Source organism: Falco naumanni, chromosome 9 (genome assembly GCF_017639655.2).
Source record: "Falco naumanni isolate bFalNau1 chromosome 9, bFalNau1.pat, whole genome shotgun sequence".
NCBI classification, from domain to species: Eukaryota; Metazoa; Chordata; class Aves; order Falconiformes; family Falconidae; genus Falco; species Falco naumanni.
This window is the reverse complement of record NC_054062.1, coordinates 44,735,577-44,761,389: the sequence shown is the minus strand read 5'-3', so window position 1 is coordinate 44,761,389 and position 25,813 is coordinate 44,735,577. Positions and strand designations below refer to the sequence as shown.

Here is a 25,813-nt window from a genome sequence, read left to right as displayed (position 1 = left end):
GTATTCATTTATTTTTCAGTTTCACAAACTATGTCTTTCTCCACTCCCTAGGCAAATTATCAGAGGGAAGGGACTCAACAGGCAAGTGTTGGTAAAACCAACAAGCAAAACCCCCCACAAACCCTCTCCACCCATCTAACTAGAGTTGCCACTGCACTATAAACAAGTACAAACATCAAAGTCCTACAACGTAACAAATCATACAATAAAGTTGCTACCTTCAGGTAGACTATCAGGAGGAAAGAAGGAAAAAAAAAAAAAAAAACAACACATAAAAAAAAAAAAAAAAAAAAAAAAAAAAAAACCAAAACCCAAAAGAGTGTAAACTGGCAGAGTTGCTAACGTCTCTGCCCTGCCTAGGCAAACTCCCTGCGCTAACCAACCACTTCACCAGAAAATGAAGCTGGTGATTTGCCACCAGCTCCACACACAGGAGCTGATTGTTCAGTCTTTGCAACTATCCAAGATAAATTGAGCAGAAGCATCCTCCCAGGCATACAGGACAAGCTTTACAATTCACAACTGAGCTCAAGTTGAATCCAAGAACTGGAACATCGTTCATTTTAAAAAGATCAGAAGTTTCCCCATCAAAAAGCACAGCCTCAGGGGCTTTCTGGTGATGCCATCCAGAAGCAATTTTAACACAGAAAGGGGAGGCACCAGGAAAGTTTTGAAAAATATACCTGAACAACCACGGCCCTTTGGATAGGTACACAACATCTCTGTACCGGAAACCTGTATTAGGGAGGTACGTTTTATTAAACAGGATAAAGAAAGCATCCTGCCTAGTTACAGCACTTAGTTCCCTCCTGCTGCTTTTAGGCTGAACCCCTGTGAACATTCCATAAAAGCACAAATACTAACCACGATTAATCATCACACATTTGGAGAGTGTAGATCAGCATCACCTTGTTTTCAAGATGAGAGGATTCTAGCCACGACTTACATGGTTTTAAAATATATCTCCCTGGTTCCTCAGCTTGCCATAAAAAGGGAGAATATTTGCACAGATTAAAAGATCCCCTAGTGATTCGTGCCTGCACGGCAAGTATGTGCCCTCTGGCCAGCGAGGTTCAGAATTCATCAGCAACAACGTTGGCAGATTTGGACTTGCAATGTTTTCTCCCACACACATGTAATTGCACATTTATCACCTACACGAGTTAACATCAGATACAAATAAAAGCAATATCCAACAAATAAGCAGCAGTGATAACAGGCAGCTAAAGAGAACAGATGACTCAATATTTCAAAGAAATGCTGAAGATAAACATTCAGACAGAAAGACTATAGATCAAACAACTGGGCCATCATGTTTTACTGGCACATGTAGAGAGGCACTGGAATTTGCTTTGTGTTTTCAGAAGTACAATGGAGCTTATGAACCATTCCTCTCCCATCAGATAGGGGAAAAAAAACAACCAGCAGAACTAGTAGAAACAGGATAAGGAAATCCAGGCAGCATCAGCAAAGTTATTCCTGGTCCATTAGGATGCTGGAATACAATGGAAAGAGGCAACCACGCTCCTTTATGTTCCCCCACTAAGTAGAAATCAGAGCCCTTAAGGAACCTGCTGGCCCTGTACAATTTTCATCCCTCCTAAGTGGAGGTGCTTCCTATCTGCACAGAAACAGAGCCAGGCCCAGCTCTTCATCATCATCTGGCATCTGCTTTCGGAGACATTGCTTATCTTCTTACTGAAGGCAACCTCTTTAATATTCCTCCTTCCCAATTTTTGTCTGCCTTAGCAAGAAAAAAGTAAGCATTTTCATTGCTGTGGGGAAGGGGAGACCTTACATGACTAGTATTTTTTGAGAAGAGAAAGAAAAGCTGTGTTCTGAAAGCAGAGAGACCAATTTTTATAGGACCAGAAAGACCCTGCCACGGCCCTTGGCTCCAAACACACATAATCTTCCAAAAACATCCATCATATCATCAATATTACTAACTAATGTTTCCTACCCTGAAAAATAGTATTCTATTTTCAAAACTAGAGATCATGCCTATACTTTCTACTTTCCAAGAAATGAGGGAAGGAAACCACTTGCACATTCTTCTTTCTTTTCTTTTTAAATCTAATACTGTATCTGAAGAACGTATGTTCATAGAGTGGAAAAACAGAAGTCTGAAATGATAGTAAGTGGCAACACATAGTAAGACAGGTGGAACACTTATTTGATTCAAGGTGGTTTTTGCGTTATGAGTTAAAACAGATGCCATTTGGAAAAAATGGCAACATTTTTCTGTTCTAAGAATTGCGACAGGACAATAAAAGTGGCTGGATTAACTTCTTAAAAATAAAAGTATATTAAAAAATAAAGTGTCACTGCTGATACACAGCAGCAAGACTAGGTTCAGGCTCAACTTCCCAAAACTATAAACTTCAAAAACCTATTCCAAACACCTCTAGTTGCAAGATCACCAGTATCTTAAGCCAAATGCAGCAGCCTACATTTAGAAGAACACGAATATGTGTCTAGTGGTGACTGAAAGCATTATTACTGTTTTTAAAGTTTCAGGTGAAAATTTCTGTTAGAACACAGCAAGTCCATTCATTGTACACTATACACCTATTGTTCTTCCCACAAACAATGAAAATGAAGAAAATAACTGATGGTTTTAGACAACCCGAAGATTTAACCAGCAATATTGAACAAGAAAAAACATAGAAATCAATCTTAAGAACTGTTAAATTACTGGGCATTTTCCCCAAAACTAATGGGAGGCAGAAAGCTTTCTGCGAAACTGCCAGCACAGTAATATCACCCACAGTGGCTCCGTGTCTGCTCTTAAAATGGTAAAGCTCTGAGAAATCAGAAATACCCATAAAACATCGCGTTGATGTAAGCACAGATAGCCTCAAGTGTCACGAAATTAGTGCAAAGAAGGAGGGTAGGAGGGATCAGTGGGTTTTCCCAACCGTGCACTCTGAACCATTTTACATCACAATAGCTCTCCTGCCACCGTGACCACCTGTTTCATCGTGACAGTTCAGCCCGAAATACAGCTCCCTTACCTTCACACACCCACAAGCAGCAGGTACAGTACCAGAAAAATCCAGAAAATAAATCACAGCCATGTAAGCCACAATAAATATTTAAATGATTGGCATCTTTCCCATGCATTTTGATATTACGCTAATACATACTAAAGTTAAAACCTAGACAGTAAAACACCAGTTTGAAAAGCAAAAATTAATGTTACCACATGGGCTTTTTTTCCACTAAAAAAAACATTCCAAAACAACAACTTTCAGCAACCTCAAATAAAAAAAAAAAAATAAATCCTGGATAGTACAGCCTACAACTGCAATCTAGCATGCACATGGCTTCCACAGGTGTAGCCAAGCAACACTAAAACTCTAACAGCATGTTTTAAGAGGAATAAGATGCATGAACTTTTAAGTTCTAAAGAATAAACCACAACTTTGATTTCTACAAGTCCTGTTGCCCTGTCTTTAGCTGTGAATGGCAGGAAAGCTGTCAGCATGGCCGTATACAGACATAGAAAAGAAAACAGGAACGATAAAACCCACTTTGCTACCAAGACAGAGGCTCCGATACAGCAGTACTACAGATGTTAAAAGGCAGGCCTAGAAAATTGTGCTTATTGTCTGAATAAAAATACTACAGAGGAACGGATGTAGCAAAAAATTTATAAGCAGCTTTGAGAGTGCTTTTAGACTGCTGGAAAACGGGATGAAATTGAGAACCTGGAGAAACCTGAGCTACAGCTGGAGTCAATGTTCATTTGTCTTGATATTCCTATGTCTGCTCAGACAGCAAACGGTGCCCCTCGAGGGGGTACCCATTGCCATTTACTACACCAAAAGACAAATATATATTCTAATATTTTATCTCTTACAAACCCACAGACACAGTAATCCAAAACAGAGCATAAGCAAAGCTTATTCCCCCCGTAAGATGCACGTCTCATCTAATTTATGTGCCATGTCAGTGAAACAAACAGTAAAGGCAAGTGTTCTTCACGCTGCCCCGAGACTCTGTCCTTACATTTGCCTGTGGACTGAAAAAGAACCTGCTGACTTTTCAAATCTTAGTCTTCACACAAAGGTGACTGTGGTCCCCATTCTGCTTATTTCTCCTGAAAATAGCCAGAAGATCTCTGGAAGACCTGCAGGAGGCATATCACCATCTCAGCACAGACCCAGCAGGACACAACGGCTGCGCACCACCTACCTCTTCTTTTCATCCTTAGCAACTTCTTTTTTTTGTGCGGAATACAAAGCTGCTATGTAGGAAGAAAGGCTATTTGTCTTCTCAAAACTTAGAACCATGTTGATTTATTGGAATTTGTTCATTCTGAAAGCTATTCTCACTACTGAAATACTATACTATGGCACAAGTAAAAGGACTGAGAATGGCTATTATTTAGGTTTCACACCTTCAGTAAATAATGCTTAAAAATACTCTCCTTTGTCTGAATGTTTTGCAGCAGTATACATGACAGATGTGCCTAACAACCCGTATGCGTAGGTACAAAAAGGCTCTGGAAAATGTTTCAGTATCAGCTATACAACTCACTTTTCTCTCATTAGAAGAATTTTTTAAAATAAGCTCGATTATGAACACGAGTTTCATAAAAATCAACAGCTCCGAACTGCGGCCCCACTTATGGTGGTGCAGGACAGCCTGGCAAGCTTCAACATCCACACTTTCAGCCATGCCCTATTCGAGGCACACTGTGCAGAACCAACATTGTGACAATAAATTAACTTCTACAGGAAAAAGCTATGTCCCTCGCTCCATCCAAAATATAGGCTATATATAGATATGTATGTATTATATATGTAATAGATATATTGTATATAAAACCCATTTGATTCCACAGCTGCAAACTCAAGACTTTGTTACAAACCACCAATACAAACCCTCCCATGAGATTTCCAGGAAAAATTCTGCAAGAAAGATCTTTAAAACCAAGAATGAAAAAAATTGGGGGAGTTACAAGAATGAAAACACTATGTCTGAGGATGGAGACTAGCACGACCTCCCTTTACATAGAAGCCACTTGTAGAAAGCCCCAGTTGTCAGAAGCCAGGTTTGTAATGCCCTGGTTTTTCACTCTCAGCTGCTTGTAAGACTACATCCTCTGCACACAATTTTAACCGAGAAAGGTATCAATTGATACACTGCACTTGCACATCCAGAACTTCAACATCACATTTAAAAGGACCTCTCTCTACCAAACTACATTTTTGGTACGAGACATATGCAGACCACTGATATTCTTGAAATTTTTCCCCAAGCTGTTTTATCTATTGCCAATCTGTTACCAGAAACCATTTAACAGTTTGCCTCTACCAAAGCTGACTGTGTGGAACCAACATAAGGCATGAAAAGATACGCAGGTTCTGCCCAAAGCTAAGAAGGTAACATGGCCCAAGAAGAAATTACTCCACAGCACATATATGGCTATAACACATATATCCTGGGGTGGGGAATGAAAAAAACCCAAAAACTTTTCTTTGAAGGAAAAAAGAACTCCCTTCCCCCATGTGTGGCTTTTAATTGGTCTCCAAACACCCACAGGAAGCCCATGCGGTTGGGATTTGAGCTGAAGAGCTTCCCATGCTACTGAACCCTGCAAGAAGGAAGTGGGTTATGACACTGCCACAATCAAACCACCAGAAAACCCTGGTTTTGGTCTCAGACTGTTTCACCACTTTACGCTGCAAGATTCCTACCAGGAACCATAAAAGGGAATGGCTGGATTGGACATCAGACTGTTTGGTTTGCCAGTAAAAATGTTTTTCCTTCTTTAAAGGAATTTTGGCAATATATTCCAATTAGTTTTTGCTTGTAAACTGCAACTTTCTGTATTTTACAGCCAAACTACTGCAAAGTGGCTGAAACACATCAATCCGCTGTTCAAGATGCTAATCAATGCCATAATCAAATCTCTCAGAATGAGAGAAGAGTAGCATAAAGGAATTATAAGAGGCAAACAGAAACATTACTCCAAATTTTTCACATCCTTTTTCCATTTCCTTTCCAAAACCAAGCAGAAAGCCAGAAGAACAGTCGACCAAGAGCCCACAAAGCTACTCAGCACCAATGCAACCGCTCAACTTTCCAGTACCTTTCAGTGCAGCTTTACAGTCATGCATTTCTGCTTCTCCCCTCTTCCAACTCATCTTCCATCTCAACTCCGAAGATCACAGGGCGATCTTACAGACGGTGTATCTCATATATGCTGCTCCCAAGTCCTCCCAACCCAGCAAGCTTTGTCATTATCACGTTGCTATTGTCTTCCTCATCGAGACTGTGTTCCACAAACAGGTTCCTGATCAAAGCCAGACAAGTTTCCTTAATAACCATAGTCACTATCACCTGGTTTCTTGTGCTGCCTACACAACATCTGATCTTCATTATTTTTATTATGTTAAAGCAATTAGGTATTTGTTGCAGTCTTCAGCCCTGCTTTTAGGATGAGCGAGACCAGCAAGCAAGTCCTCATAAAATGAAATAAGCCTTAAGCCTGAGTTAATGCAAGCTTAAAAAAAAAATAAATCACTATAACAAACTACCCCCAAAAAGCACAAGGGAAGTGTTATTAGAAGCAGCCATAATACTTTTCCAAGCACTGTATGTGAACCAACATCTCTTCTACGCATATATATACATCAAACAAACTATTTAGGTTACTCTCTGTGATTTAAAAATTTAACTTAATACTGGGGTGGGGGTGGCTGAAGAAATTATAGTTATCTACACTGAACAACCAAGTATTACTGGTACTCTATTAGTCAAGCTGCAGAATGTATTTATATTAAAGTGGCAAGAAGATATAAAATCAACACCAATAATCCTGGGAGCCATGTCTGAATAAATGCAACATGAATTCATGTTTTGCATGCAAATCAGTTTAGATAGAGTTTCAAACTACTTCATATACTTCCTGGCATGGCAATATTCTTATAAAGCAACATCTCTGCAACAACCCAAATTATGGGTTTTCCAAATCCTTGGAATCATAAGACAGTGCGCATATATTAACATTTTTCTGTTTAAAATGTTATTCTTGATACCAGGACATTTATTCACACAGGTCTGGGACAAGGCATCCTAAAATTAGTTTTAGGTATAAATGAGTAGAAATCTTTGTCCAAGAGTTGCTGAAAAGCAGTAGTTAAAAAAGAAGAAAAAACAATAACAACAACAAACAACCAAACCAATGAAGTTTTTACAAGAAACATCACTGGTATAAGCTAAAACGTAAGCAGAATACCTACAAGCACACCGATTGAGGTGTGAGCCTGCCAACCCACCCAGGAAACACTGCCGTTCCTCAGGCACTACAAGCTGCACGTACAGCACAGAGCAGATGCCTTCACAGCCCAAACCAAGCATGCTGTAGGTATCCCCTGGACTTTGTGCTACTCGTGGAAACACACGAGTAAACATACCCCATACGGCACACTTTACTGAAGTACAAGTCAACAGGAGGCAGGTCCCCTGGTCCTTAAGCACCGCAACCAGCCCGGCGCCCAACAAAGGGCTCTTGTTCCAGCCCAGCACCAGGGCGGCAGCTGAACCAGTTGGCCCAGTACCCCACCGTGGTCTGCGGGACATCAAAGGCTGGCTCTGACCTGAGCAGACAATTAGGATGTCTTGGTGTCGAGTTGCCAAGTTCTCAGAGGTTGCTCACAGATGATTTTTTGTACTGCAGTAGAACCCCTTTCCTAAGTAGCAGTGTCTGCTTCTTTACGAGACTAGCTTTCAGGCTCCCCCCAAGTCTAGGGAAATAACTGCAACACTGCTTCCTTTCTCCTGTATAAAGCTTAATGCAAAATTTAAAAGATTAGTTAAGTAGCTTTAACATACATATAACATAATTTTAGTTTGTCAAGGATAGATACCATGGTTCTTTCTCTGAAAGGTTCAGGTAACCAGGTTAACTGAAATGCTGATGAGGACAGGGGTGAGCAGCTGTGAAGTAATTAGCAAAGACAAACATCACACCCTATTGCCAAAGACACTCAAGCTTCAGCTATCAAGTACCACCATTTCCTTCAGAAAGTATAATCAGCATAAAGTAAAGCTGCTCAGATTTGTACTGATGCTATAAACAACAATTCAAGACAAACCTCCTTACAACAAAACGCAGTAGTGCTTTCTTCTCTGTTAAAGATGCTGCCAGTGTCAACACCACACGGCACTGCCCTTCTCATCAGCTCAAATCCCAGGGTGCTGCCCCAGAAGGACTATTCCCTCTCTTGGTAAGACTGCCCCCCAAGACACAGCTTCCCCTTTTAACCACCAGTTCCAAATGTGCGTGCAAAACTATTAAAATCAGACCCAGAGCAAGGACAAATAGGGCCAAGGTGTCAAGACCTCTCTATACCATACCAGTCTTTTAATCAAAAAAAGAGCAAAATGTTCTTAGATGATCCAGTAGTAAAAAATCAGACCAGATTTCTTTCTTCTTCACTACCTAGCATGGCTCCAGCAAGGCTAAAGGTCACTCACTAATCAGAGCTTAGCTGGAGTCAACTACTCTGAATGGCCACATAACTAAGCCAGAGTCTTAGGGCAGGTCTTCGCACTGTCCCGTACCAGGGGGCCACAGCGACCACCTCCGCCCAGCTGTGAAACACCCTGAACATCACAGTTACTTGGCTTTACTTTCCTTCTGTGGCAAAACACAGACCTTGCGTAGATTGCTCTCGAACAGTGAAACGCATGGGAACTTGGGCGTTATGAACGGCATTTTAAAAAAAAACAAACAGGAAAACAAAGTAGTTAACGCTAACAATTAGTACACAAACCTGTGTATTTTCGTATTTTCAAAATCTACTTTGCATCTTGGGTAAAAAGCAACTTCATTTTCCTAACTTTTAAGGGAACATAAAAAATTATTATCCCATGATTCAGGTGTTTAATACAAAGTTTCAAATAAAAATACGGAAACACTGAGGTTTGAAAAAATAATTTTTTGCTTTCCTTAAGTCCAGCATCTTCTTTAACAGGTAAGATCATTCCCGCATAGGATTTTCAGCAGGAGCCAAGGAAGCACCAAATTAGAGCATTTAACTTCCAAACGCTGCCAAACAAACTGCAATGCAACCAACACTATGAGAAAGCAAATTCTGTTTGCAAATTATCGTATCAGGAACTCGGGCATGGGTTTAACAACATTAGGGTTGTACTTAATCACCTTACCCCATGCAAGCACCAATACCATTCTAAAACCTAAGAGAGGAAGTGTTCTCTTGCTGAAGAGGAGCATACGCTTATGCACCTTGTTAAACCGAACTGAACCTTTTAAGTGATGCTCTTTAAGGAAGGTCTTTAGGACTTCCTCCCCCCCTCCCCTCCCTTCTTTTTAAAAAGACATAAAAGGTTATCTTGCTGAAAGTCATTTCAACTGAAGAAAAAGTCTTGGGCCCAAAACACTGTTTAGTCGAGTTAAAAACAAACAAAAAATACAGTTCTAAAGTTACATTGCAGCACTTGAGATTAAATTAACCCAAATAAATTATAACTGTGTATTTTCCTTCTCTTTCTCCTCTTACCCAAATCATCAGAACAAGCAAAATTTCTCTGTCAGTCTTCACAAGACTGCATCCTGAGAGTTCCCAGAACACAGTAAATGTTAACTCCTGCACATTCAATTCAATACCTGCAAATCACAGCTTTTAGAAACAGATTCATTTCAGCCAGGACACCACTGTGAAGCGAAAAGCAAGAGCTTTACCATTATAGTTCAACCTTAGTACTGTAGTTCAAGATCTGAACTACTTATTTCTGAAAAGCATGATATTTTCCAGTAAAACAATCAATTAATTACACTAAGTAAAATATTACATACCCAACTCAAAAGGGATTTAGTATATTCCTATCAGTATCAGAGCTATGTTCCACAGCAGTGTCAAAACACAGAAAAACATGATATTTCACAGCATTCGTTAATCTTTGAAATGTTGCTGTGATCACAGAAAAGTCATTTCAACTTGCTTTTTCCTACTAATTAAAAAGGCAAAGAGCAATAAGCAAGATGACAGAAGCCAAGAGTAAGATGAAGGGAGAAATAAACCAGATGGCATGGTAATATGTTTATATAAACTTAAATTATTCCTAAATTATGAAAAAAGGAAATATCAGAATGTTTAATTTTGCCCTATAATCAGTGCTCTTTTAGAAAAGAGTTTTCAGATATCTTTATGTAAAGTGGATTGCAAATTCTAATTAAGATATAGCTGTAAGCCAGGATCCTCCATCATACAATTAATCTTAAATCCAGTCTCTAGCTGAGCAGGGTACAGATGGAGTTAGACAGATGTAATTACGAAGTCCATCAGCAGTAAGCCACTGGGAGAGGTTGCAGACTTTCCTGTATTTCTGCTTTGTACTGGGTAGTAAGCTATTTTTGTCAAAATGTATCAGGAAGACACAGCTACTGTGATACAGTTACAGCACTTTTAAAATACATGATGCAAACTATAGCTAATATTAGACACTAATTTTGAAAATAATGACAATTGCACTCCTGTTTCTGTGGGCTGCACTGACAGCGCTGGAGTAGGTATTGCATTCCCAGCTTCCTTTCTGCCCTTTGGGATGAACTTCTCCCTCCTCTGCTTCAAACCTCTCCAACTGTAAAACGGCATTTTACCACCCGTCTGAACCTGCGAAGTGAGATTAATCACTGAGAAAACATAATTTTGAACATAAAATGGAAGAAAAATAAGATGTAACTTGGCAAGTCCGTCATGTTTTTGTAGCGTAGTGTGTGATCTGCTCTGCCATAGTGCTCACATTCACATACCCGTTTCCTCTGAATGACAGAAACCCTCTCCAAAAGGTTTCAGTTCATTACTGTCACTGCTGTACTCCATGCATTCATGGAAATCAGCAGGTTTTGCTAATTTTGAGAAAGGAGTCAGAAATACCCTGTCCCACCTAAGAACCAACTTTTCATGTGAAAGTGAGCTGACACCTTTACACTCACACGCAGAGGACAAATTTTGCAATCCCATGTCTAAACATGGTATAGCAACTAGAGCTTGACTATACTTCTATAATAACCCATTTTCTTACAGCATCAGCACTGAAGAGGTATATCCAATAACAAGGCATATGACATGTACCTTGACAATTTCCACTCACTGCAAAACCATGAACACGCTTTCTGCTTAGTGTCTGAAAACAGTATTGAGATTGCACACTTTAAGTGTTAATACACTTCCATCTCAGATCCGCAAGTAGCATTTCAGCACAGCAAAAAAAATTATTATATCTTTGTATAATGCAGTCAGTTCACATTCCATCCTCGTACAGGAAACATTTGCATATCTGAAAGTAGCAGCAAAGATTATCAGTAAATTTGCACTAACCATTTTACTGCCGTTATCCCACCCAAGCTGGGGAAATCAACTACATCTCCCATGCCCTGCAAAGGGCTTTTTGTATGAGTTTTACACAGCAGTTGAAACAAAAAAATACACTTGTGTAATGGAAGTCAAATTGGGCAAAATGCTCAGAGGCAAATTCTTAACTTTAGGGTCACGAACTGACAAATTTAAGAACACGCTAGAGCTGAGGGTACTCTTACACATTTCTAGCTAGGCCATCTGGCCATGCCCAAGCCCTGGACCTGGCTTCCACAAACATTCTGACCTTCAATTTTTGTGTTCAAACTGATACACCAAGAACAGGTGTCATTTACTAGAGTGGTAACAACTACAACAGTACTGGTAAAAAAAGTTTTTTTAAACATTTCTTATATGTGGCAGGGAATTCTTCATGCAAACTTTTAGCTAGTAGCGAGGATAATCGCAGCTAACATAATCGACTTTGTATCAAAGCAGGCAGGGAATGCTCACAATCACCACCGCAGAGCAAGTTCAAGATGTTTGTTCTCACTGCTCTCAGCCACCCACTCTCCCTCGTGGCCCTGAATCTTCGTGAAGCTCATCATCACTCCACCCATGCTGCAAGACACAGAGACCCCAAGCCCAAGCTGGCTGGCACACTCTCTTCTGACCCACAGCTCCCGGAACACCTGACTTGCCAGGGCAAATTGAAAATGTGTTAAATCCTACCCCCAGCCCAAGCCTACAAAAGGTCACCTAGCTCTGCAAACAAGCTCCGGGCTTAAGCAAGCACATATAATTGTCCATGATGTGTTTTCCTCCTCTTACAGAACTCTGCCTGATTTTCATCATTCGTCCTTGCAATGAGTTGCCTCATACTCTAGCAACACATTATTCACATCCTGCTCTAAATACACACCATCTTCCAGTCTTCTCCACAGCACAAATCCTCAAGTCCTTCAAAGGCAGTCATTCCAGTAACAGCGTTCTCACACTTACTTCCACGATGGTTATTCCTAATTTTTGCACTAGGAAACTAAGGCAAAGCAATTAATATCAGTAATGCTGGATGTTCAGCTTAGACATCCACAAAATGGCTGAAATGAAATTATACAGAAAGCAGTTGGCAAAGAAAGCTTCTCTCTAAAAGGCCATTTTTAGGAGCATTATTGGAAGCTGGAATTGTTTTTTATACTAGCATGAAATTAGTGTTCCTAGTTCAAGCAGGAGCAGGTTCACTCTTAATGAGAGCTGTCTAGAAAACCCAGAGTAACAGCTTTTCTTTGTGGTGCCACTTCCAACCAAAAATGCAGATACGCAATATATCTGACAGGGACAACAGAATGAAACTTGCAAGGACTCAAAGTTACTTTACTTAAACCCTACTCGATCTGAGACAAGTCAAAGGGAAAACTATGTATTTTTTCATTATTTTCATCATGATAATTAATCCATGCCTAATGAAAAGTAGTCTTTGGGTAATTCCTGCTTAGAAAGAAAGCTGCAAATTTCTCCAGGCTGATATAAAATTAAGATAAAAACCCACAAAGCATTTGCTTTGAAGTAAGTTTCAGAAAGAAAAAAAAATACCTTAAGTTCACTAAGATCTATGATATGAATAAGCATTTTGACAAACCCAAATTTTATGTTCAGAAGGCTGCAGACAGGCACATTTAAGATGCCCCTATTAAAACACCCACAAGCCACAAAAAAACCTGTTGAAGCAGAAAGAGTAACCTCCCCGAATTCCTTTTGTCCAGCATTAACAGAAGAACTCAAGAACAATTTTATTTCTTTAAGAACTTCCAAAAATCCTTTGGGGAAATGCCTAGCCACTTGTGTACCTTGCAATCCAACAGCCAAACACAGATGACTGCTTACAACGTCCCAACATGCCACACCTATTTATTACCTTTATTTACTAACGCTCAAAACAACTTTCGTTACCCAGAAAAAGTTCATAACCAAAATGTTGGACATCTATGTTTTATGTAATTTCTTCAAATCGGAATTTATTTGAGTTTGGAAAAAGTATAACTGATCTTTACTCTTTTTAATACTCACAGAAAAAGTTGTTCTAACATAAGGGTACCTCTTAAGGGAATGGAGAGTTATTTGTCTTATTAAGCACTGTCTTGTATGTTTATCTTCTACAAAGCCAAAGTGGGAATCACAGGAGTGGCTCCTATGTTCTTCAGTTTACAGTGCCATACGATATCACACCATAATTATAAGCTCTATTAATAAATAAAGATCACGCTGCTGAAAGGGGTGGGCAGAACAACACAAAAAATATAATTAGACTGAAATCCTGTAGTGTTAACAAAACTAAAGACATCACTTAAAAGAGCATATTCCATTTCATCACCTTTTAAGGTGTACAAATTGGTGTACGTGAATAGCGCGTATACATATCAGGTCCCCTAACATCACCATCATAAAAGGACGCCGAGCGCTCAGGCGGGAAAGCGGAGAAGCCTACCTTCACAACAAACTGCGTGCGAACTGAAAAACGCATGAGGACAGCAGAAAACGCAGAACAGAGATTAGCCGGCCAAATGAGACTCCCCTCCATAAGCTAACAAAGTTCTAGTGAAATCATTAAGAACATTAAGTGCACTTTCAGTGATTTTTCTGAAATGGATCTAGAAAAGAAAGCATTTTTTAATACTAAGAATTCCACATAAAATGCAGATGCTATCCAACATCTGATACTAGTTTGAATTAAATCAAAGGCCAAGGTCTCACGATCTAATCTGCAAGGTCAGAAATCCTAAAGCCCCAATGATCCAAAGTCACCTCCTCCTGCCATCGTAAGACCAGGGAATTATTCCCCCAAAACTGTAAAGCTCTAACCATGGCACATTGATTATCTTTAACAAGCTATTATTTCACCACAATGTGTTATAAAATGGTTTGAGTGATTACTGTGGGTTCGTGTCTTACACAATAATGATAACGTATGCAATCATACTTCAGCAAAACCTTAATTTTGGGTTGCATTTTTTTCTTTATTGTTCCCTTAAATGCATTGTAGGAATAAGCTGAATTATTTTGATAAGAGAACTAGTCTTTAAAAATCTCATCTGCTTTCAATATATTTTTTCTCCACAAAATAGTGTTTCTCATTATAAAAGCAGCATGTGTTAAAAATTTCCATGCATAAATGTACACATGTAAATGCATTTGATGAGATGAATTCACAGAACATTTCATGTGGATTCCCTAAAACAGCTTCTCCAGCCCTCAGATACGATCTGGCTCGTGCCCGTGAGAAAGCTAAACAGATTCAGAGCAAAACCAATAAACTCGACATTGTATTGTTGCAACGCAGACTTGCAGAAGAAGAAAAAAGAACTTCACTTTCCAGAGATGCTGAGCAACACGTAGCGTAGCACCCTGAAATTCCTTACGAGGGAGCACACTGCACAGCACAATACGAGCAGTAAACTGCTCAGGACTGTAGCCAGGTAACGGCCGTGCTGCAATCCTTTACCTTCTGGTTGTCACTGGAAAGGAGGAAATCAGGGGCCCCAAAAAAGTTTAAGTTCAGTACCAAAACCACACTGACAACGTGGCTTTTTGCAGCACTTAATGAATTTGCTATAGTTGGCTCTCAAATTAAATTGCGATTTGACATTCTAGACAGTATAATGGGATACTCCCTAGCAAATGAAATTTTATGTGTCACGTATGCACAGCATATCATTGAAGATCAACTCAGCCAGATATAGAAAAACAGCTCAGTATTTACATGTTGTGTTTTCTTCCAGTCTAGCACACATTACACACAGATTGTACAGAAAAGGACTGCCCCAGCCTTGACAAAGATTTCTTTCATGTATGTACTGACTTTTATGTTAATACCAATACTGTTGATATCCTACCAGGTCCCAAAAAAGTTCCCAAGGCAGAAAGCATCTCTGACTTCAGTATCCAAAACTGCTTCTTAACATTATCAAGGAACATTCTCCCACTCAACACAAACGCTGCTCTGCCACCTGCAAGCAACGCAGCCCACAAAGTACTCCTGGCTACCGCAAAGAGGCCAGGAAAACAAGAAAGGTTCATGAACTAGGGTAACAGACGAATGCCTTCAAATTATGAGATAGTGTAGTGTACCTTGAAGTGCTGGCTTAGACATTCTCAAGGCCAGCGGTTTAGAGAAAAACCTCACTAAATAACTCAAAGTTCAACTCTGCAGTCTCAAAGGCTGAGCCGCCCTTGTGTTAGTCAGCAGCTGGGAGGGTGGCTGCGTAGCTCATTAAGGCAGACTAATCAGACCCTTAACCTAAAGAAATAGTCACTGCATCTTATAGAAACTGTCCTTGCCTCATATGCCCTAATGGCAATTAGAAGCTTTAGAAACTTAAAATTTCTCCAGCAAAAAAAAAACCACGAAAGGCTGCCTGCACACTGGCAAAGCAGCAAAGGAAAGCTGCTGCAGCACGTCTAAATAGAGAGGCAACAGGCAGTCCGAGCATCCCACGGACCACTGCCACAGAAAGCAGAAAAGGAGTGGAACCAAAAAGTAATTTTTTTTAATATTCCTTTCTGTTAAAAGGAGGGGGAAAAACCCAAACAGAACTCACATACCACACTTTAAGGTGAAAACAATACAATTGAAAGTGATTTCCCTCTTGAGAATACGTCTTTTGTGATTCTGAGGGGGGTTAGTATTGCTTTTTGTGATTTTATTATCTGTAAAATTCAGGTTGTACCCACAGGGCTCATTCCAAGCCTAGCCCAACTCAAGAACTACATGATGGAGCAGCTGACGACAACAAGGAGCCAGCTGATCAATTACAAGGGAAAGCAGACCACTGTTTAAGGCTTGTTTGGGGTTTTTTGTTTGTTTTTCTTTAAGACTTAAGCTTTTTCTATTATTTTTAACCACACCTACTTAAGCCAAATGGCCTTTAACAAACTGAAAGAGCAAATCTGTTAAAAATACAACACGCCCTATCTTCAATTAAAGGTTAAGCAAGCTCTCGAATAACACCACTCTTTCTGGTAAAAGCATACAGAAGGGAATAACCAGACTGGACATCCATTATTACTGCGAAGATTAAGAAATGCAGTCGATACCTGAATATTTCCATTGTGGTGATGCATATAGCCTCAAAGAAAACCTTTAGAAAGCCCGATTTCACCACCATTAAGCATACACACTCACTTGCACACCACCCAGAAAAAGGATCATCATCATCTAAATGCAAAGTAGAGCTTTGATTAAAAATCACTGCAAATGTTCACAAGATCACGTATGAAGTGTTTAAGAGAACTTTAAAGCTGCATAAGAGGAAGCTTTCCTGAAAGAAAGAAGTCACTAAAACCACCTCTGTCACTCTCCTGTTGACTTCCAGCCAAAGAGCTCCCGACAACTCAATCAACCTCTCTTTCCACAAAAGGATCCTAACCCAGGAAGATGACCTGGAATTATATCAGTGCTTCAAAAGAGCAAGATCACATGGTTACCCGAGTCCCAAAACCATCTCTTCCTAAAGATACCTATCCACAAATGCACGCAGCAGGAGAAAGTTATCCACAAGCAAAACAAACAAGAAACAGAAACAATAAAGGAGCTACAGGTTTACGCTTATTAAAATAACATGTGAACATCTATGTAGCAATGCAGGAGCTATATTTGGTGATTTTGATATGGATATTTACTACACCACTTTACTTCCCCAATCGAAAAATTCTGATGCTTTTAAAGAAAACCACACACACACCTGCCGGCTTGTCTGTCTCAGAAAGAATCTACTTGAAAAGCAAGGATTTTGCTACACTAACATCAACAGGACATAGCTCACCTGCACCAAGTGAGACCAAAATTCCAACTACGTCTTACACCAAACCTCAAGGAGAATACCTTTTCCTATGCTATGGCTATGTACACCCACAGAAACTCCATTTTGAGCGCTACCGAGAGGCAAACAGCCACCAGCCTCAATTTCTGAGCGTAAAAGCGGTACCTTACTGAAGACGTTGTCTAATCCAAAGAGCTTAGTAAGTGAGGTCTGGATCCTGCCAACGCTTGCACATGCCTAACCTGATGCATATAACCAGGCATTACTCACATGCTGGAAGGTAAGTACATGAATAATAAGCATGTTCATGAATCAGCAATTATGTGCAGGTAGAATAAAAAGCCAAGGCGAAAGGAGAGGGGGTACAAGAGGCAAGGAAGTTGTCACAAGGCATTTATAATTATAAAAGTGAACGGTCCCAACTGGATATTCAGGAAAGCTAACTCAGAAGTAAGTTTACAGAACGTTAGCTTTGAGGGTTTGGGGGTGGGGAGGAGGAGAGTTTCTTGATTTATCATCCAAAGACGCAATAAACTGCCAACTATGTAAAAAGTCTGCCAAAAAGCAACCTTTAGACTGCCCCTCTTAACCCAGTCCCCCCAGCTCTCCAGCTGAAACACTTAATGGTATTGCATTCCCACTTGCTTTCTGCTGCTACAGGCCAGCTGCGCACCTGGAAAGCTTCTGAATCAAGGCAATATGGCCTATTCAAAATTTAAAAAAAAGAAAAAAAAAAAAAGATTTTTCTATAATACAAATAGCAGCTCTCCAGAACAAACTAATTAATGCTGTGAACAAGCAAACTGCTGAGCAACTCAGCCCAAGAACTGTGAAATTATAGGCTTCAGGAGTTGTGAGGAAGAAGGTGGAGGTTATATATACATATGAAATAGTCTGCTCTTAACTTCCTCTGACACCAGTTTGGGTATGAAAGGCCTTCCAGTTGTAGTTAAGTTACTCTGTATTGCCCAGTAATCATACACTGTCAAAACAAGTTTCCTTAAGTGTTCACTGCAAGCAGCCAAGCGCTTCCGTCAGGTTCTTCAAGGTCCACCAATTCTAGGTACCCCATCTACTACCATCAGCTTCTCAAGCCTGCAAAGAGTGCCCTGCGGAGAGCAGGCTCCTCCTGCACAACAGCTTACAACCGGAGTTCCCAAATTTCACCTTGTTTGTATACCACATACAGCTAACGCTGCACGCTCTGGATTTTGAACTGGTTTCTAAGCTATAGCACTATGGGCCTCCTTCAACGTTTTAGCAATTCTATCCTGCATCGACAATAATTATTATACCAGAATAACACCGAGAACTCCATAATACGGCCCTTTTGGATGAGCTGGGCTCCAGCATTCAAGATGCACTAACAGCGCTCGTCTCTTCAGGGGACGGCACCCTTCCTTCATGCTTTCATTACAAAAGCATTGCTCAACCTCAAGCCAAAGCTCAGTCAGTGCGACATTTCCAGCTCCTGTATAGGAATGTTTCAGTTCTAAATTACCACCATTCACAAAAAAAAAAGAAGCAGCCAATCACTTGCATCTTGAAGGTCACAAACAATGCTTCAGCATTGACTACCCACTGTAATTTGGAAAGTCTCAGAAGCCTAGATGCCTCAGACTTCATAACTCAGCTCTTTTCATATAATGTTATATGCACTAACAAAACAAAAAAAATAACATCTAAACCACCCAACAACCAACAAAACATCTCAATCAATACTATGAACAATTCACATACAGAAGTGTTTTAAATGTATATATACAGCCTTTTATGATTGTTTATATCTCAACAAAAAATAACAACTTCCACCCAGAACCACCACACTAACACCCAAAACGTGCTGGGGACTGAACAGCTCTGAAAGATCAAACTTCTGTCCTTGAGATTTTACAGCAGAAGAAATTGTTAGAAAACAAGTGAAAAGTAGAAGGAATTTATCAAGATTTACTGGTATCCTTCTATGACCAGGGTTTTGAATAAAGAATTGTAATGCTGTAAAAAAATAAATGAAACAACAATTGGGGACTGAAGGGAGAAACATGAAGAGATTTAACAGGAGCAAGGGAAGCTAAGAAGCAAATTGAAAGAAACAAAGGAAAAACAATAACTGGTAAAAGCAAACAGCACAGGGAAGGAAAAAAAGAAAAGGGGGGGAAAAAAAAGAAGGAACACTTAGCTCAAATTGCAGGCTGGGAACAGAACTGGAAAGCCCAAAGCCACTACCCATGTGGTGGCTGTGGTCTTCGCTATCTGGACCAGAGGTCCAAAACTCACAGCAACCAACATTTGTTAAAGCTACAAGACAATGAGACGGAGAATGGTAGTTAAATCAAACTAAAGATCTGAAACCTCTGAGGCAATCTTTAGCTTTAACAAGTAAATAAAGAGCAAGTTACAGAAAGTTGTTGGCTTTTTTTACTGATCATGCCTGAAAGTGAAATTTATGCTTCTATTTCAGGGTACTCATAGAAGTAACAAGCTTAAAGAACCCCCCAAAACCACATCAGTCTCTCCTCTTTTCCGCAATATCATAAGATACCAAGTCCTGCATGTGTCCAAAGCAATTTGATAGCTGCATGCACTGATACCACAACCAAATTATTATTATTCATTTTACACCGATGAAAATGACATCCCCATGAGTTTACTGTGGCCAGCTTTGTTTCCACCCCCTCCCTGAGCACAGCAAAAACGTAATTGAGAACTGCCCCCCTTGGGATTTGTGAACTACTAAAACACACGTTTCCTTCTTTGGGATCGAGAGCTTGCTTCCATTCACTTACTGCTAGACATTTCATTGGGAATACCGCTCCGGACACTTGCCGGAAACCTTCTGCATATTTTTAGCCTGGCAATTCCAAGAGATACCACAAATGTAAGATCATCAGAAGACACAGGTACTGCAGAACTAGCACTGGGTTATTTGATCAAGTTTAATTACTGCTCAGTGCTGCCAAAGACCTGTATTTCTCCTAACGTGACTTCTGAGCACTGCCTGCTTTTTCATCTGCACAATTTAAGAAATCCTGTAACAAGGCTTGTGAAGCTACCCTGGGGACTAATAACAGGTCTGGAAAAACCCAGACATACTGCTCTACTTCACCCACTCTTCAATTTTCAGCGATGGAAGGGAGCGTAAATTGTACTTAATTGCAAAATTGTCAGTTCGGTCCTTGAGTCAGTAAATTAGGCTTTTACAACTTCTCCTCATTCTCCCCTCTCTCCCTTCCCAGGGAGTGCACGCTTCCAGCATTATTTCTCGTCTCTGAGAATTTCTACTGTCTTCTTCCCCAACCTCCCCCCACAGCCTTCCAAGCCCCCTTTTCATCTCACGTGCTCCTACAGGACACCACAGCCTACCTCCACAGAGATTCACAGAATCATTTAGGTTGGAAAAGCCACTGGAGATCACCCAGACCAACCGTTAGCACAGCACCACCAAGGCCACCGCTAATCCATGTCCCTAAAGTCTCACACCCTTCCTCCAGACAGTCTCTCAGCTCCTCACTAACTCAAGTTCTCACTCCTGCTCGGGAGCTCCTCCTGCCCATCACCAGCCTGCATCCTGTGGGGACTGGCCAACACTTTGTGGGGGACAGGGAAGTGAGGGCACAACGCAGGGGGCACCATGCAGAGGCCCCAGCACCAGCCCCGAGCAGCCACGCTCCCGGCTCCTCAGGGACAACCCTGGAATTACTGTGTTTCTTGTGGGTGTCCTTGCCACTGCCAGCAAGAGAAGTGGGTCCCAGCTCTCCATCTCCTGAACTCACACATCCACAACTTGCCTTTTGTGTTTGTTTTCAAATACGCTGAAAGGCTTTGCAACATTTAAAAGTAAACTTTGTGACTTCAAATCCAATACTGTCTGAAAAAACTCCTTTTTTTATTTTTATATTGAAGCAGAGGGAGGAATTGATATAATCCCTCTAAAAGCTGTAAAAGTTTGAATTCTAATGTTTCCCTACTCCTATAAATGCCCACATTTTCTTTTTGGACTGGAAATTAACACTTGATTTGTGCCCAAATACAGTTAGAAAAATAAGTCTTATTAAATAACAGAAGGAACACGTTCCAAGTCAATCTACGACCATCTTCTTTCGTTCCTATCCCCTTAAAGGCCTTTTAAAAAATGCTATTGATTTGGAATTTTAAATTTTGAAGTTTTAAAACTTTAATTCCAGTCTTGAAACTGTTGGATAAAACACCTCTGAAGACTAACGTGCTATTCGTTTGAAATCCAAAATGGTGCTAAATCCTTACAGTAAAAAAGCCATTCTGTTACGGTTCAGCTTCCAGACGCATGCTCGCCGACAGCAGCTGTACGGGTACAGAAAGGTAGGAGACCAACTGCTAATATAAAAGGAAACCATGAACCTAAAAGTTTAATAGCTGTGAAACCAGCACCAAAGTTTTTCAAGTTCAACAGTCTAACTCAGCCTGAGGATAAAGCACTAGGAGCACCTTTGTAGCCCCCCAAATTCATCCCAAAAACAAATTACAAGTCTGAAAACACAATTAGCCTTTTTGCCACTTTTTTTAATATTGCAAAAACACAGGTAGAAAGCTCTATGTTATCTGAAGCGCTCTAAAGACTACACAGTTTCATGAGATTTATGTTCTAGCCCTTTAATTACATTTAAAAGAAAATACACCTCAATGTTACTTGTCACGATGAAGTATCTTCCACTGTATTCTTGCCTTGGACACATTTTATGTCACAAGATTCACATTGTATCAACTATAAGAATGAAATGTTATCTGTTTAGCAAGATATCTAAGAGATAACCTCATGCTCAGAAGTAATTTATTTCCACATTTAGAAGGGATATGTTCTTCTATCAGGATACAGGGTTTCTCCCGTGCATGATGGGGGTAACTTGCCAAATCAAGTATTTAATAATAATCCATCAGCCCAGCCCCCCCCCCCCCCCCCCCCCCCCCCCCCCCCCCCAGATAAATAAAAGCACCTGGCACACCACTTAAGGAATTAATCCTTGTGCAAAATACTGGTGGATTTTAAATGAGCCCAACAGTTACTTCACAGGGACAGAGCCAATTTCTCATGTAAACCTTTAGGTAGAAGTGTAGTGTAGTAACCAAAGGTCTTACTCCAAGAAGTGAAGCCTCCGACTAAGTGAAACAGAGCAAATGGCACTTCGTTCAGCTTCTGCTTTGACAGAAGGCAGTTTCCTGTTCAATTTCACACACTGTTTACTAACACTGTTGAGCATACTACTCTCAAATTGGATACAAAGTAAGCTTAAAAATAAACATTTCATGGGAGAAACCGTCATCCACAAACCACTGTACAGCCTTAGGTGTAAAACGAGCAATTACAAGCTACTATAGAAGACATACTTAAATCAGGACTGAACTGGTGGAAATTCTACAAAGAAAAGCAAGCTCTTAGTAACAGAAAGGCAGTTACCCATACTGGCAGTCTTTCCAGGGGTAGTAGGTCCCCAGTTCTTTCCCTCTAGCAGTCAGACCAGCTGTTTACTTCCCTCTGTGTTCTGTCGATAAATACTTATAAAAGTGTCAGCTCTACGTTGTCCAGCCAACCACGAGAACTGTTGGTATAAATAACAGCCTGAGTTTCCCTCTGAGTTTACGTTATCACCTTTGAAGTCCAATAGGAGGTGATACTTAACACGAGGAGGAGGAAAACACAAAGTAAAACAAAGTAATGGTACATGTTGTGAATGCTAAAACGGAAGGAGAATCACTCATGCTAGCGTAGTGAGCAGGCTGTATGCTGAATTCTGCAACTTTGAACAAAATTATATTGCTGATTACCTCCCCATTTCCCTCACAACAGCAGCATACTGGAAAAAGAAAGACGCAAACAGCACTACAATAGGTTACCGGTTACAAATAATTTCCATTTCCAACAAGCATTCAGAGGACATACTTTACATTAGCCTCCACTTCGAAACAATACTAGAATTAAGTGTACACCTGTAAACTGTCATTTTTTCAGATACTAACGGTCATTTAAAAAATTAATTCAGTTGCACAGGTTCAGTTAAAGGGATGTTTAAGATACATATTTTTTTGCCTTTAAGAATGGAGGCTTTTTACATCAAATACCCTGAGGACTGTTCCACTTAAGTACTTTAAATACAGACTCCAACAGTTCTCCTTGCTACCTTGTTTACAGCTTGCTACTGGATCCAACGAACATCAAGTGACTTGACTCATCCGCCTTAAAGATCCCCAGTGAAAAGGAGGAAAAACTCCTAAATGGCACCAGAAGAGCAGACGGGTGGTCAGACTCCCTACAGGGAGGTATTACAGTAAAACCCAATTACACCTGAATACAGGTTCAAACGAGAACATTTCTACTGCTGTTACCCTAAAACATTAACTCTTGTAACACACACAGGACAAAGTCGTGCACAGACAAGGATCCTTGACAGGCATTCAGTGGGCACACAAGCAGCCTCATGACTAGTTAGTTACCATGAGACCTCCTCAGGAGTGTAAAGTTGGAATATACACAACAACGTCTGAAGGCACTTACCTTCCTAAGTGCGTGACGGTTTATTCTTAATCTCACTGTTAGCAATCTATTGTGCACTAATCTGTAAACACATTTATCACAAGGGCAACAAAACCGTAAGCTCTCAAAGTTAGCTCTTTACTACTACCCATAAATGAAAGCAATAAAATTTTCAAACCCATTGCACCAGGGGAACATCCTTCCCCACACAGCTGCTAATTTAACCCACCACCAGCCTCATGAATGTGTTCAGTCAAGGAGGATATAGTTCATTTTGCCAATCAAACTACTTATCCCTTGAGAGCTTAGTGTTGCGAGACAGTTTGCAATTCCAACTTGTATTTTAAAAATAAAAAGTATTACTATATCCATCTTTTACTTCGCTTTTTCCTGTCATTCATGTTTTGGGTTTTTTTTACACCTTTGTTTTTAAGGCTGGGGAATGTTAGCAGCCTGGTATCATTAATGCATCTTCCCAACAAGACAAGACTGAGCATTAATCTAACCATAGAAAAACATCATGGGTCCCATTCTGAAAGGCAGCGAGTGCCCTCATCTCCCATTGATGTCAGACCACATAATGTTAGGAGTGTTGAGGTCTATTGTTCGGTCCCATTTTTCCCCATCCTGTGGGGTCCTGCCGTATATTCATTAGAAAAGGCCATACACGATAATACACTGATATAAAACAAAATATAAGTCTCTCATGCATTTTTGTGTGTTTACCAAACTCCTAGCATCAACAGCGTAATTCAGAATACATGCAACCGCACACACAAGCAGTATTTTCCAGATGGAAGAAGCTCTTGCAGGGGTTTGTCTTCCTGAAGAAATGGTATAGCTTCTAAAATCCAGGAAGCCCTCCCAATGCGGTTCCTTACGTAAACAGGTAGGCACTCTGCAATTCCCAAATCAGCTAACAAAAGCAAGAAGAGAAGCCACATTCCTGAATCAGGCAACTGGAGGAGGAAACCTAAACATCACCTGGACAACGGCATATTCTTTAACCTGAAATCTGTAATACAGAATTACTACTTACTTTAATTGAAGTGTTTCTCATCTGGAAACACAGCCACACTTAGAAGGCCTTGTGTTATTACCACCGAATCTTTATTATTGCTATTTTAAAGCCTGGTATTGTGCACACAGAAGTAGACCGTGGATTGTTTTGGAGGGGAGGAATAGGGGAAGACCTACGGGTCAAAGCCCAGCTTAGCTAAGCAGCAGGTTTACACTCCAATTCTTCTCCTCGGGATGTGCAATTCAAGCCAACTGTTTTCCCGTCCTAACCACCCAGCCGAGTTACAGCGCTCGAGCCTCCAACGAGCGCGTTTATCCGGAGAAAAACAGTGTCACTATTTATTCAAAGGCACATCTGCTGGCGCCCGGCCAAGCAGCCCCTGCCAGCCGCCCGGTTTGCAGCGGGGACTTTCCGTTCTGCCCGGGCAAGAAGCGGGTGCGGGACACCCCCGGCGGCCCCGAGGGGCTCGGAGAGGGGGGGACCCCTGTGGGTACGCCTCGCCCCGGCCCCAGGAACCCGCCGGGGGGGGCGGCTCCCACCGGCACCGCGCAGCGCCCGCCGCTCCCCGCCGGGCACCGGGGGCAGCGCGGCCGCCGCCGGGGAGGGAGGGCGGGCTGGGGAGCCCGGGGCGTGTGCGTCCCACCCCGGGAAAGGGGGACCCCCGCCCGCAGCCTCCCCACCTTTGGGAGCGGGGGGCCGCGCTGCACAGCCGCTCCCGGGCCCCTGCCCCAGCGAGGGTGGGCGGGAGCAGCCGCTGCCCCCCGCCCCCCCCCCGGCTCCTCCTCGCCCCGCGCCCCCGGCCCCACTCACCGGCCGTCTCGGCCGGCGCCCCCGCCACGCCGTTCAGGTAGAGGATGGAGAGCAGGTGGGGCTGCGTCTTCTCCAGGGCCACCCGCAGGTCCTGGAAGTGGTCCCGCTCCTTGGCCAGCAGCAGGGCGATGAGCAGCTCGGCCTTCCCGCCGCCCGCCGCCTCCAGGTCGCGCAGGTCGCGGGGGCCGAGGGCGCCGGCGGCCTCCAGCAGCTCCACCACCTTGTCCACCTCGGTCATGGCCTGCGCCAGGCTCTGGCGGCACTGGGCGAGCAGCTCCTTGTGCTTCGGCTCCATGGCCGCGCCAGGCCAAACTTCGCCCCGCCG

General features: G+C 41.5%; 1 protein-coding gene across 3 annotated transcripts in view; it reads right to left on the bottom strand.

The window, feature by feature from the left end:
- The window catches only part of DLG5 (discs large MAGUK scaffold protein 5), a 108,709-nt gene extending 82,896 nt beyond the window's left edge, over positions 1 to 25,813 (bottom strand). For all 3 annotated transcript variants that reach the window (XM_040606257.1, XM_040606258.1, XM_040606259.1), the window contains exon 1: positions 25,489 to 25,813. In XM_040606257.1, coding sequence (XP_040462191.1) covers positions 25,489 to 25,783 — 295 coding nt within the window. In that variant the 5' untranslated portion in view covers positions 25,784 to 25,813. The remainder of the gene's footprint in view (positions 1 to 25,488) is intronic.